The 12,628-nt window shown below is 39.6% G+C and overlaps 4 protein-coding genes across 4 annotated transcripts; 3 read left to right on the top strand and 1 right to left on the bottom strand.

Moving 5' to 3' along the window:
- Positions 1 to 183: 183 nt before the first annotated feature.
- Positions 184 to 651, top strand: LOC108148852 (transmembrane protein 141). Its single transcript, XM_017276139.2, has 2 exons — positions 184 to 396; positions 455 to 651. The coding sequence occupies exons 1-2, from the start codon at positions 282 to 284 to the stop codon at positions 649 to 651; spliced, it is 312 nt and encodes a 103-aa protein (XP_017131628.1). The 5' UTR covers positions 184 to 281.
- A 33-nt stretch (positions 652 to 684) lies between these two features.
- On the top strand, positions 685 to 2,802 carry LOC108148851 (putative GTP-binding protein 6). The gene is made up of 4 exons (XM_017276138.2): positions 685 to 923; positions 1,133 to 1,586; positions 1,643 to 2,083; positions 2,138 to 2,802. Exons 1-4 carry the CDS (start codon positions 685 to 687, stop codon positions 2,588 to 2,590), a joined length of 1,587 nt encoding a protein of 528 aa, XP_017131627.1. The 3' UTR covers positions 2,591 to 2,802.
- Positions 2,623 to 9,988, bottom strand: LOC108148850 (dihydroxyacetone phosphate acyltransferase). Its single transcript, XM_017276137.2, has 4 exons — positions 9,769 to 9,988; positions 7,317 to 7,876; positions 4,939 to 6,224; positions 2,623 to 4,461 (listed from the first exon to the last, which is right to left on the bottom strand). Exons 2-4 carry the CDS (start codon positions 7,855 to 7,857, stop codon positions 4,129 to 4,131), a joined length of 2,160 nt encoding a protein of 719 aa, XP_017131626.1. The 5' UTR covers positions 7,858 to 7,876; positions 9,769 to 9,988; the 3' UTR covers positions 2,623 to 4,128.
- A 663-nt stretch (positions 9,989 to 10,651) lies between these two features.
- On the top strand, positions 10,652 to 12,421 carry LOC108148988 (fatty-acid amide hydrolase 2). The gene has a single exon (XM_017276329.2). The coding sequence runs from the start codon at positions 10,739 to 10,741 to the stop codon at positions 12,308 to 12,310; it is 1,572 nt and encodes a 523-aa protein (XP_017131818.1). The 5' UTR covers positions 10,652 to 10,738; the 3' UTR covers positions 12,311 to 12,421.
- Positions 12,422 to 12,628: the final 207 nt, after the last annotated feature.

The following is a 12,628-nucleotide window of genomic DNA, read 5'->3' as shown; positions in this document are numbered from 1 at the left end:
GAAATTTTAACCCAAGTTGGTTTATATATAAATAATAATACGCAAACTTTAGGTGTTCTTTATAAATGGAGTTTCGAAAATTAAAACGAATTTTTTAGTGTAAATTAAAACTTTGTGGCGCCAAAAGTGATTCATTTATTTTACACTATAGGATAACAAATACATCTTGGCCAAACCGATACTATTTTTAATTATCCCACCTCTAGCTAGCAGCTGTTTTTTCATGCGCGCCGGCAACAAGCCAATAAAAATAACGTAAAACGTTTTATCAAGCGACTATTATGAACGATATTAAGCGTTTGAAGGATCAACAGCGCGAGAAGCACCCAGGATTCGATGGTTACATCGACTGCATGACCCGCTCGCTTTTCACAGGACTCGCCACATTTTGTTTGGGTTCGTTTTAGTCTTCTGTTTTGTCGGTAATTGCATAATAATTACACACAAATGACAGGTTTTTCCGGCACTTATTTCGCCCAAAAGATCATACAATCCCGTATTCGATATCCTGTCAAGTACAACATACTGATTTCATCTCTGGTGGCCACCGGAGTATCCTATCAAACGACTTCTTCGCGCACGAAGTCCTGTCAAGCGGCGTGGATGGCTTTTGAGGATAAGCATTCCGTGCTGAACGAGAAAACCTTTTAGTTGTAGCAAATTAATCCCTAATTAGCTTTAGTCATGTCCGGTCTACGGTTATTTGGTCGGTTGGCCAGGAGTCTTCCGCTCCGCCCGGTTGTAAGGATACCCGAACGATGGAAATACACACAACATCAAGGAGTCAAGGGTATTCGCAACAGGAAAAGCTTCTTTGAAGCCCAAATGCAGGCTGGTCAAAGGAGCGAGGATAATGAGGACTTGGAGCACGAGGAGCGGGCATCCAGTGGAAACCAGGCGGATATGAGGTTCCTTGATGATCGGTATGTATAAAAAATTACTAAATAAGTTTAAAACATATTTAGAGCATATTTAGTTTACAGTACGAGCTTTCCCTAAATATATTTGATTGCTGTTTCCATAAACTAAAAAAAAACTAACATTATTATAAACCGTAGCTGTATGTAGAACGTTTTGTAGAACGTATTGACTTAAACTTTTAATTGATACCTTAATATTTTTTTTCTCACAGAGCCTACGACGAGGTGGCAGGTGGAGCTATGCGAATCACTCGAGACATAGCCAGTTCCCAGCAAGTTCTCATCCTACAACCCTACGTGAAGTGGGCAGCCAAACGCCAGAGCAGCACATCCATCGATGTCCGGCCAGAGGATCAGCTGGAGGAGGCCAGTGCGCTGATTCACTCCCTGCCCAATTGGCAGGTGGCCAGGGCTCTGAAAGTTCCTCTAGAGAGTCTCGAGAAGAAGACACTCTTTGGCAGCGGAAAGCTGGTGGAACTCAAGGAATTGGTGGCCGAATTGCGGCAGGAAAGGCAGCTCACTTGTGTGTTTGTCAGCAAGGGCACGCTGTCCTTTGCTCAGAAACGCTTCCTGGAGGCGGAGTTTCGATTGCCAGTGATGGATCGTTACTCTGTGGTTATACAGATTTTAAGGCTGCACGCTACAAGTGCGGAAGCAAAGTTACAGGTGGGTTTAAATGATAATTTAATGGTAATGTAAACTAAATATGGGATATTTTTCAGGTGGCCATGGCTGAGCTTCCCTACATTTGGGCCCAGGCCAAGGATGCCAGTGTCACACAGACGCGACGCCAAGGATATGCCTTGACTGATCTGCAAAAGGAGATCCTGCGCACCAGGGAGCGAAAATTGCGAGCGGAATTGGATCGAGTGCGTCGGCAAAGGCAGTTGCTTCGCCAGAAACGGAAACAACAAAATTATCCCATTGTGGCCGTGGTGGGCTACACAAATGCTGGCAAGACCTCTTTGATCAAGGCTCTAACTGTCGAAGATGCATTGCAGCCAAGGAATCAACTGTTTGCCACCCTCGATGTGACAGCACATGCGGGTTGTTTACCTTGCAATCTACAGGTGATTTACATGGACACCGTGGGCTTTATGTCTGACTTACCAACGGGTCTGTTTGAATGCTTTGTGGCTACTTTGGAGGATGCCATGCTGGCGGTAAGTGAACTGCTTTAGTAAGTTTTCCATTATTTTAATGTTCTCTGTTCGCAGGATGTCATAGTGCACGTCCAGGACCTTTCACATCCATGTCACGCCGCCCAACGCAATCATGTGGAGGCCACACTTCGTTCTTTGGCCTTTAATGTTGCTAATGGAGATTCGACGACCAGCCAATTGCCACCGATTATAAATGTATACAACAAATGTGATTTGGTAGCCTCAAAGGCTCAGTCTTCTTCCGATCCGGTGCATCATATTTCAGCCCGAGCACAGACTGGTTTGGAACCACTTCTAGACGACATTGAGCAACAAATTTTGAACGCCACTGGGCGCAGAAAACTCCAGATGAGGGTGCCCAGTGGTGGACCTGAAATGGCCTGGCTATATAAAAACGCAGCGGTGGTGGAAACGATAGCGGATGAGGAAAATCCCGAGCGCCTGATGATGCATGTGGTCATAAGCCAACGCACTTTGGACCAGTTCAAACGTCAGTTTTGTCGGTGAGCCTCAAACTCTTGAACTTAAAGTCAGATGTATCAAGTTTCTTGGGCGCAACTGGCACCTACTAAATTTTTATTATTGCTCTGGTTTTAGTTTTATTTGGTTTAGTTGTTAGAGGGTGAAGTTAGGATCGGTGTTGATTTCTCATTTTTAATTCTGTATAAATATAAAATTATCTACCACAAAAATAAAAACAAAACAATCTAAAAATATCATTATATAGAATATTTGTATTGCACTCTTCGGACATTTTTGTGCTGTGGTTTCCTTTAGGAATAAGCGGACCCCAACTCAAATGGGTTTACGTCTGATTTAACCGTTTTTATATATATCTAGGGGCAAGTTTTGTGGCTTGCCTTTATTTATTTTGTTTGAGGTGCTGACTTTTGTATTGGCACAATAGAATATTAAAAAATAATCCCCGGATGACGAACATAACCAACTTAAGATTATGAAATAAAACACAAAACTTAACACCAGATTAAATTAACAAAAACTTTTCCTTAAACATTTACAAAAATGCATCATCCATCACGCTATCGAAAGAATAGTTTACATAATTGGTTGCCATTGTTCTAAACGATTGTAAATTAAAAAGGATTTACAAGTTACACTATCACTCACTTGGAATAAAAAAACTACCCAACTAAGTATTTAAAATGCATCTTGCTAGTTTTAAAACTTTCAAACCTTTGCAAGAGCTTAGCTAACTGCGCTTTAAAAATCTTGAAATTGTGCATTTTTGTGTCATGTGTTTTCTGTTGGGAAACATTTCTAGAATTCCTCGGCAAAAAATATATGGAATATATATTTCGATGGGATCTACCAGTAACCGCTTTATCTATACAAAAATGTTTTTGATCAAAATTCGATTTCTTGCAATTTGTGTGTTTTGGCGTTTCAGTGAATTTCATTTGTTTTTCATGGCAAACTGGATATAAAATATCAGTTTTTAGGCTTAAAAATACTCTTAGCACTCACACACACGCACTTTCTAGGATGGATCGACTTTTTTTGTATGTCAAGAATGGGGAAATCAAGATAGTCGAAACGAAAAATAGATGAATTGTTTTAATACCTTTTAAAATTGTTTTTCGAGTTGCAAAAACTATATATGGGGAATGTCAAATTTAGCTATTGGTTATAAAATCATATTCTAATCTTAATATACAATACTTAAATAAATAAATCTTTAAGGTAATAGGAAAAAAAGTTTAAATTTGTTCGTAGGTAACTCTGATATATAGGGTATGTTTTCTTTTTGACTTACAAAATCGATCCAACCTAACCAGACACCCCTAAACCTACGTGAATGAATGGGAGGAAACGATGATCCAGTGGAGCAGCTGCCAGAGTGGAGCCACCACCACAATGAAAAACAGAATGCAGATGATGCGACAATTCTTGAGCAGGCCGACAACAAACTGGATGAACTGCATGGGTAATGAAATGTTAATTGTACTACACTGTATGGGACTCGATCCGGAATCGGGATTTGGATCGGATTCTTCCGTCGCCGTCGACCTCTTGCCATTTGCCAGTTATAACTTGGCTATGTGAAACTGGGCCTGCTGGTTGGCCGCCGTCGAGTATTGGGCGAATGGCATTAGTTGGCAGTACTCGAGAAGTTGAAGTTCCAGCTCTTGCAAGCACTTTCCTGGAGTCCCAGCGATCTTCATCTGTCCCGAGTCCTTACACTTGAGGATGTAGCCCCGCTGGATCAGGGCGTAGATGGCTATGTTGAGATTGTCCAGCGCCAGGCAATATGGATGGACATGTGAGGCAGATCCTCCGGGTTGCTGCAGCAGCTGCTCCACATGTTGCTGGACGCGAACAAGCAGATCCTTGTTACTGAACTCAAAATCCAGGGGAATCTGCAAGTGAAAATTGTAAATTAGAAGTTTTATATATATGTATATACTTGTATATATATATTCTATTTGTTGAAAAGTATTTAGCAGTTAAAAGAAAGCTTTCTCAAATTTATAAGGTATATATACTTGATCAGGATAAATCCATCCGTATGAACATGGAGATCTCAAAAACTATAACAGCCAGAGATTTGAAATCTAAAATGATGATTTAAGTTATGTCTATGCAGCGCAGTTTATTTAAAAAAAAAAGTCAGTATATGTTGACATACCAAAAATTTTCTAAATCGAACTATAATTGTAGGAGTTATTAGGAAAGTTTTAATTATGACGTCACTTTGTGCTTAAAAGAGCGCTGTTTTCACTTAGTTTCTAGTTTTGATCCTATAGCTCGGCTGATGGCGCCAAGTAATTGGTGTCTAATAGTAGGGTAACACCTTGTTTTTATATAACTTTGCTAAAATTAAAGACTACACCCACCTTTCTTAACGTGACCACCAGCTGGTAGTAGAGGCACAGGAATGGCGCCAGGGCGGCCAGTATAACATGTGAGCACTCATTATTTTGCACCCTGATCCTGCCGCTCTTCTCCACCTCCACCACTCGTTCGTCCAGGAGCAGCTGCAGATGCGTTTCAAACTCCGCCGCCTCGCGATTCGATTCAATGATGAACTCGTGCTGGAACAGTGCATCCATGGTGGTCACATGCGAGTGCAGCGCACTCAAACTGGCATCGTATGAGATGGTGTCTGCTGTTGATAGCTGATTTTCCTGATTTCTCTGCTCCTTGAGAGCTGCCAGAAGAAGGTAAGCTGGCCTGGCCAGCCAAAACATGCAGGGGTTGATGTAGAGCTGCAGGGCCAACATGGGTACAGCCACGGCCATGGTTTGTGGACAAAGAGCATGGGCCTTCATGCGCCTCACATCGATCTTTTCCGCCAATTGTTTGGCTGCCATTGGCGTAAACTGCAATTTGGCTGCGACAAAATGCAGGATATTCGAGTGTATCTCTACGGCATCTATAATATCCGTCTTGATGCTACTGGGCGTAGTGCTAACATGGGCTCCAAGTTGCTCGAAAATACGCTTCAGATGCAAAACTCCACGGGATAACTCATCGATATTTACATTCTTTTGGGCATACAATTGACTGGCGTAGTACAAGCTCAACAGGTTAAAAGTGCTGATCACAATGCGACGCTGCTGTTGGTAAATAATCTCATTGGCCAGCTGCTTGACCAGTTCCACCTCCTGTCGATTGAGCTTCTGCAGGTGACCACCAACTCCTGCTCTTTGCATCCTCTGTCCACTGTCGTGTCCGAAGAACTCCTTCACCGAAATCGGTTCTCCAAAATCCAGGAACATCTTGCCAAATCGCTCGTCAATGATTTTTAATGCCTTAAAGAAACCCTTTGTCGACTCCTTGGGTTTGGGCACTCCCAGCAGTTCATAAACGAACAATTGCTCCTCCAGAACTCGTTCGTAGGCCACACTTACGGGCACAATCATCACATCCGGCACTTCACCAGTGAAATACGGTAGCAGAGCCATCGATAGGAGTCCTATTTTGGGCACCAGGGCTTTGAAATTCCTTGAGCGAGTGCCCTCAATGAAGAACTCCACGCCGATGTGGTAATTAGCCACCAGTGCGTACATGTATTCCCGGAAAATGTCCCAGTAGAGCTCATCATTCGAAAAGCTGCGCCGCATGAAGAAGGCACCCGTTTTTCTCAACATGGTGCCCATGCCAAACATCGAGTGGAAATCTAAAAACAAATTAAGAAAATATTTTTATTAGAAACATTTCACGTAAGGTATTCAATAAGGTAAGGTTCATCATATAATGAAACAGTTAAAGTGAATGAACAAAAAATTATAATTAATAATACATTTTGCAGTTAATCTAAATGATTATCTTAATTCTGATCTGAAACAAATTAAGGAAATATTAACATTACAAGATAATTTAGATTAGATTATTATTTTTAATTGTTTTTTACTCTGTGTGCTCATGGTGTCATTTTTAATTATTTTTATTTTTAATAATAATAATATAACTACTTTTAAATGAAGAAAATACATATTAAATACTTGAGCTATACTTGAGCAAATATGGAATTTTAACACCTTTAAATAACAAGCTAACTCTAGCTCAACGAAAAGTTGACATTTTGATTTGCTAATTCGTACTAATTGAAATGCAAACAGATTGAAAATGTAGCATGTCATTAGTAATAAATATTTAAGCGTTAAAAAACGATAACAATATAATGACAATATGTTAAATGAAAAGCAAACATCTACATTTTTAGCAAGATTTTGCTAAAAAAGTTGTAAGAGTATGCGGAAAATGGGCTTTATATGAACTATAGTCTATAGGCTTTTCAAAAATCTTATCCAGGCAGCAATTTTAGAATTTCTTTAATATGTGTTTCTTTTTATGAAAAACATCTACAAAATTTTTTCATATATGAGCAAATTCTGCAGAAAACGTTTAAACTACAATAATAACATATAAATGTTATTTATTTAGCTAAATTTACCTTAGATTAAATTTAGCTAAATTAAAGCTAGAAAAATTTTAATTTTATTTATTTATTTATAGTAGTAAAATCCTTTACTGACTAAATTATATCTAATTTAAGACAGCTGTTCTAGAATGTTGGTTGTTGTATAACCAACGAGTAACAAACATGCTAATAAAATACAGATTCTGAAACCATAAATGAATAAACACTAATTACTAGCCGCATGTAACCTTTGATCTACTCTAAAAAGAATATTGCTCACTAAATTGTTTGTACTTTTTAATCACATTTTATATGAGAAATGGCAGATAAATATGGCTTCAAACGTACCCATTCCGGCCGCAATTCCTGGTATCTCAATGTCGTAGTAGTAGCAGATGTACGACATTAGGATAAAGTCCATGTAGCTTCGATGACTGGGGAGGTAGAGCACCGGGCACTTGCCCATATCCTTGCGGACATTGGCCATGCTGGCCGAATTGACATAGAATCCATCGCAGATCCTTTTGCCGATCGCTGTGATGGCGATGCCGCACCATCGTATGATGGCCATATTCCGCTCCAGACCGATTTCATCGATGATCGCCCTGGCCTGACGTTCCAGCTGCTTTATGGGCTGTCCCGATTCCTTGGCATAGTGCTCCATAATGGATCGCAGTTTGTCACTCTTGAGCACATGCTGCTTGAGCTTCTGGGGATTGAGATATTTCTCGAACTCGTAGGCCACCTGCGGATTGAATTCCCTGGTCATGGAGGCCTCATTTCCCGGTGCTATGATGTTCTTGAAATTCTTCATGTAATCTGCCGCAGCACTGGGGCTTTTTTTCTCCTCCTGATCACTGGATTCACCACCTCCTGGATGCCGCTCCATCGCACTGAGTGTGCTTCACCTGTGAAAATGGAAAACAACGTGCGTGAATCTCTCTGGAGGTAACTGAACAAAAATAAAAGAAAAACAGTGTCGAGTGCGGGGCTATTTGACGAATCAACTGTCAAGCAAGTCGGCCCCACTTAACAGACATGACACACAGACACACTGCCATAAACTCGCTGTTTGCTGAGATATCGCTTGCACTCGCAAAAAAATATTTACCTATTAATTACCAAAAAAAAAACAAAAGGTTCTGACTTTTAAAAAACAAATATGGGTAGGTATTTCATGAAAATTAAAAAATAAATAAATAAATAGGCACTCAAAGCATAATTTTATAAAAAATCATATGAAAACAATGTTTTTAAACTTTTAGAAATGTATTTTATTAAATGTCAATAGGTTTAAATAAGCAAAATATTATGAAATGATTTGTTAAAACCCTATCTTTAAAAATCTTTTAAGAATCTAGATACGAAAAGTTTAAAGTTTTAACAGCTTATTATTATAATAATAGGAATACATTGTAGGGTTGACTTTTTCTCAGTAAATCTTGTTTCGACAGTCTCTGGTTCTAACTTTGAATAACAAATATGTTTAAGTATTTATTGAAAAATAAAATAAAAAAAACAGTGAGCAAAAGGTTTTATGACAATTGTTTGAGCACTTAACATTTTTGAATATTATATTGCAAAAGGAAAGGATTATATATTTCAACAATAGATTGAGTGGTTCCTTAAAGTTGTATTTTTTGGGTGAGTGCATTGCAGGTTTATTATCTGACAGATTCGAAGCAGTTGAGGTAATCAACGACCTGCGACGAGAGACGAATACTCTAGCCATTGCGTGTTAAAGGTGTGTTTTCCCTCAAAATGTTGTCGTTATATCTCGAAATCTCGCTTAACTTAAAATTAATTCTGAAATTCTCTTAAATTTCATCGCTAACTTTAAGTGCATAAACCTCCACAGTTTTTAAAGTGAAGCAAGTTTTTTTAAATTACTTTTAACCTATTTTGAAATCTTTTAAACACCGCTTTTTTATGTAATTGTAAAGGGAACATTTATAATTTTCGTAAGGACTTCTTAATTTGGTAGTCTGAGAAGTCAAGGTGACTTAAAAAAAAACATTTATAGCAATCGCTGACCTATGCCAAATTTTGTGCCGATTTAGTCAAGCGTGGAGGTAATAAGTGACATAATTGAATTAATTCGTGTCACGACACGTTCGCATTTCTGTTGATAACGTCACTCATCAGGTGAGGCAACAACACCTCCCGCCCAGGTGTTGTTTTAATAAAAGAGTGACAAAAAACACAATCGGCTTAGCCACATACCCCCTCCATTCGCAAAAGATAGTGCCAAGAAAGCGCACCTGATAGCGAATTAAATCGGCGAAAACCTACGGCATGGCAACTATACATGATTAAAATTTAATAATAAATCTAGTATTTAGTATTAACAGTTGTGACAGCTCCCAGGCAAACGAACACACACTCCACATTTTTTCAGGTAGCATTTAACACTTGGCTTTGCCTTTTAAACGGTAATTGCAATTTAACACGGGTTGTAAATGGATTTTATGTTTGTTTTTCCCTTTAAATACGCAGTGAGTGCAACAAAAACTCTCGCATTTACTGGGTAAATGCACTTTTTTTTTGCAAACTTTCTATTTATATACCTTTGGGGTATAGAAAAAGCATGCTGACTAATTTGTTACGTATGTCACACACTATCGAATTATCAAATTTTCCTCCGAGATAAGAGTTTGTTATTAGAAAAAGCCATTAAATAATGATTCACTACAGCGATAAGGGGCCAAATACTTTGATTACTAATGTCGTTTTTATCGGGGTGATCGAACTGCGAAGGGGTTTACAGGGTATCTGCAATTCGTTTTACCGGTCAACGTACTGGGGTTTAAAATTCGATACAAGCTGCCTTGGCAGAAATTCAAATAACTTTATTTTTGCACTGCACGCAGCCTCCGCCTTTAATGCATTTAATTTACAATTTGCAATATTTATTTCGGATCTTTGACCGACTTTTTAGTTTTTTCTGCGGCAGCGGCGGCTGTTTTGTTTTGTTGACGAAAAAACATCTAGCAGCTGCGGGTCGATATTTGAAGGTTCGATGGTGTGGGTTAACGCGCGGCGGTCTCTGCACGATGCGACCAATGTGTTAAGGGGACTCCCTGCTCAGCTGTTCATGCATGATGACCAAATAGTGAAAATATTCATGGTACTCTAGCTATTTCAACGTTTATTAATGCCAAATATCCAGTTTCATTTTTATTTAACATTCTGTAATTTAACTCTTTAAGTATTTAGGTATTTATTTACAATTCTCAATTTCATTTCCATTTTATCACTTATTTTATATACCATAAAATAATATAAATGCTATTTATAACTACATTGCCCTTTTTATATAAAAGAATTTCTAAATTAAACTAATTAATTAATTATTCTCAGTTGCATAATAGCTAAATTAAAAATATTTCTTTTTTTTAATGTTTAATCAAAATGAAATAAATTTAAAATATAAATGTGAATATAACAAATTTATAAATTTATTTTCAAAAAAGGTGATATGTTTAAGCGTAATAAAACTTATTCTGAATCATCTTTAATTGCCAACATATTAATATGAAAAAGTTTGGTTGCAGCGATAAATGTTTTTTTTTGGGTAGAGAAGTTATGTGGGTTCCACTGTACTTGGTGCTGAAACTGGTTTTTTGGGAAAGCTTTTCTCGCCAGCTTTTTGGAGCACCGTATCGGGTGGCAACGACGTCTGGGTTTATCGCAACCTAAGTAGTCATTGGTTTTAGTTTGCATTTTCATTGCGCAAAGTGCAAATCTCAGCAGAAAAAGCAGTTTATATCATGACGTTTTGGAGCCACGTACTGGATGCCCTGTTGGCACTGGTCCACATCGTCACCGATCGACTCCTGGAGTTTGTGCTAGGATGGTATCTGGGCGATCACAAGCGGGTGCCGGGTCCACCGAGTACGGAACAACAATTGCTGCTCACCAAAAGCGCCGTGGACTTGGCGAAACAGATACGGGAACGTAAGATCCGGAGTTACGACATAGTTAAGGCCTACTGTGAACGAATCGAGAGTGTGAATAGGGATCTAAATGCCGTGGTGGATGGTCCATTTCCGGAGGCCTTGGATCAGGCACGTGAGATTGATAGGAGATTGGCCAAAAAAGAGTACACCGATGAGGATTTCCGGCATCAGCCCTTCCTGGGAGTGCCCTTCACCACCAAAGATAGTACCGCTGTGGCTGGAAAACTGCATACCTTGGGTCTACTAGCCCGGAAATCGGAACGTTCGTCTACGGATGCCGAATGCGTTCGCCTGATGAAGGAAAGTGGCGCCATTATCATAGCCACCAGCAATGTTCCGGAGGTGAACAAGTGGATCGAGTCCAGAAATATGCTTATTGGTGGCACCAACAATCCCTACGATCTGCGACGATCTGTGGGTGGATCTTCCGGTGGAGAAGCTGCTCTAATAGCCGCCTGTTGTACTGGTTTTGGCCTGGGCACAGATATAGGTGGCTCTATACGTATACCAGCCTTCAATTGCGGAATCTTCGGACACAAACCTACTTCCGGTGCAGTCAACATGTCGGGGTGTACTTTCAGGACCGGTAAGGAAAAGGATACCATGGTTTGTGCCGGTCCCATGAGCCGTTCCGCTCGCGACTTATTGCCCATGATGCAGGTGCTCATGGAACCCTCACTGAAAAGCAAGCTTAAGCTGGAGGAGCAGGTGGACCTGAAGCGGTTGCGTTACTTCTATGTATCCTCCAATGGCATGGCTCAGTGCAATCCCATAAACAAGGAAACGGAACGAGTTATGTACAAAATACGTAAACATTTCGAGAACCTAACTGGCAAAGATGTGCGTCATGCTGATATACCCAATACCAAGATGACCGGCAAAATGTGGCGCTATTGGATGACCCAGGAACCGGCCAACTTTAATCTTTTATTGGGCAACGGTGCCGAGCTCAATCCCTTTATAGAGCTCTTTAAGAAAATCCTGGGACAAAGTGATTATAGCATGGCCGCAATTTATGGACTAATTGATAGTGTTCTGCCGCAGGAAAAGGAGAAACTAATAAGGGAAGCCACGGCAAAATGTAAAAAGTCAGTGCAGGAATTACTCGGCGATGATGGAGTACTATTCTTTCATAGTTCTCCGAGGACAGCTCCCTACCACTTTTACCCGCTGATCAAGTTCAATGACTTCGCCTACTTTAGCCTCTTCAATGTGCTCCATTTGCCGGCCACTCAGGTTCCCATGGGCCTGGACTCGAAGGGAATGCCTTTGGGCATCCAAGTGGTCTCCAATCCTAACAATGATCGCCTATGTCTGGCGGTTGCCGAGGAACTGGAGCGCACGTTTGGCGGATGGGTGCCTCCATTTCCCTTAAAACAGTAGATCCTTTCGATATGATCAAATAATTGTTAAACTACTTTAGGTGTCGGTAAGACTGTCGCTTGTGGCCTTTGTTACAGGAATTTAATAAATTGTACCCTCTTTTTAAAAGTTTTTGAATTTTGTTAAAATTTTTTTGGGGATAAAATATTTTTTTTTAACCTAATTGTTCTATTTAGGGCTTGATAAGCACTGGTAGAAATTTAATTAATTTAACTAAAATTTGCCATTATGAAGTCCGTTTTTTGGTTAAATGTAATTTGATTCTCATTTATATATTTTTTAGCAACGCAAGGGCAAATCATCAATCGTAACTTCGAA

The sequence above is a fragment of the Drosophila elegans genome, unplaced genomic scaffold, assembly GCF_018152505.1.
Source record: "Drosophila elegans isolate 14027-0461.03 unplaced genomic scaffold, ASM1815250v1 contig_476, whole genome shotgun sequence".
NCBI lineage: Eukaryota > Metazoa > Arthropoda > Insecta > Diptera > Drosophilidae > Drosophila > Drosophila elegans.
This window is presented reverse-complemented; position numbering and strand designations above follow the sequence as displayed.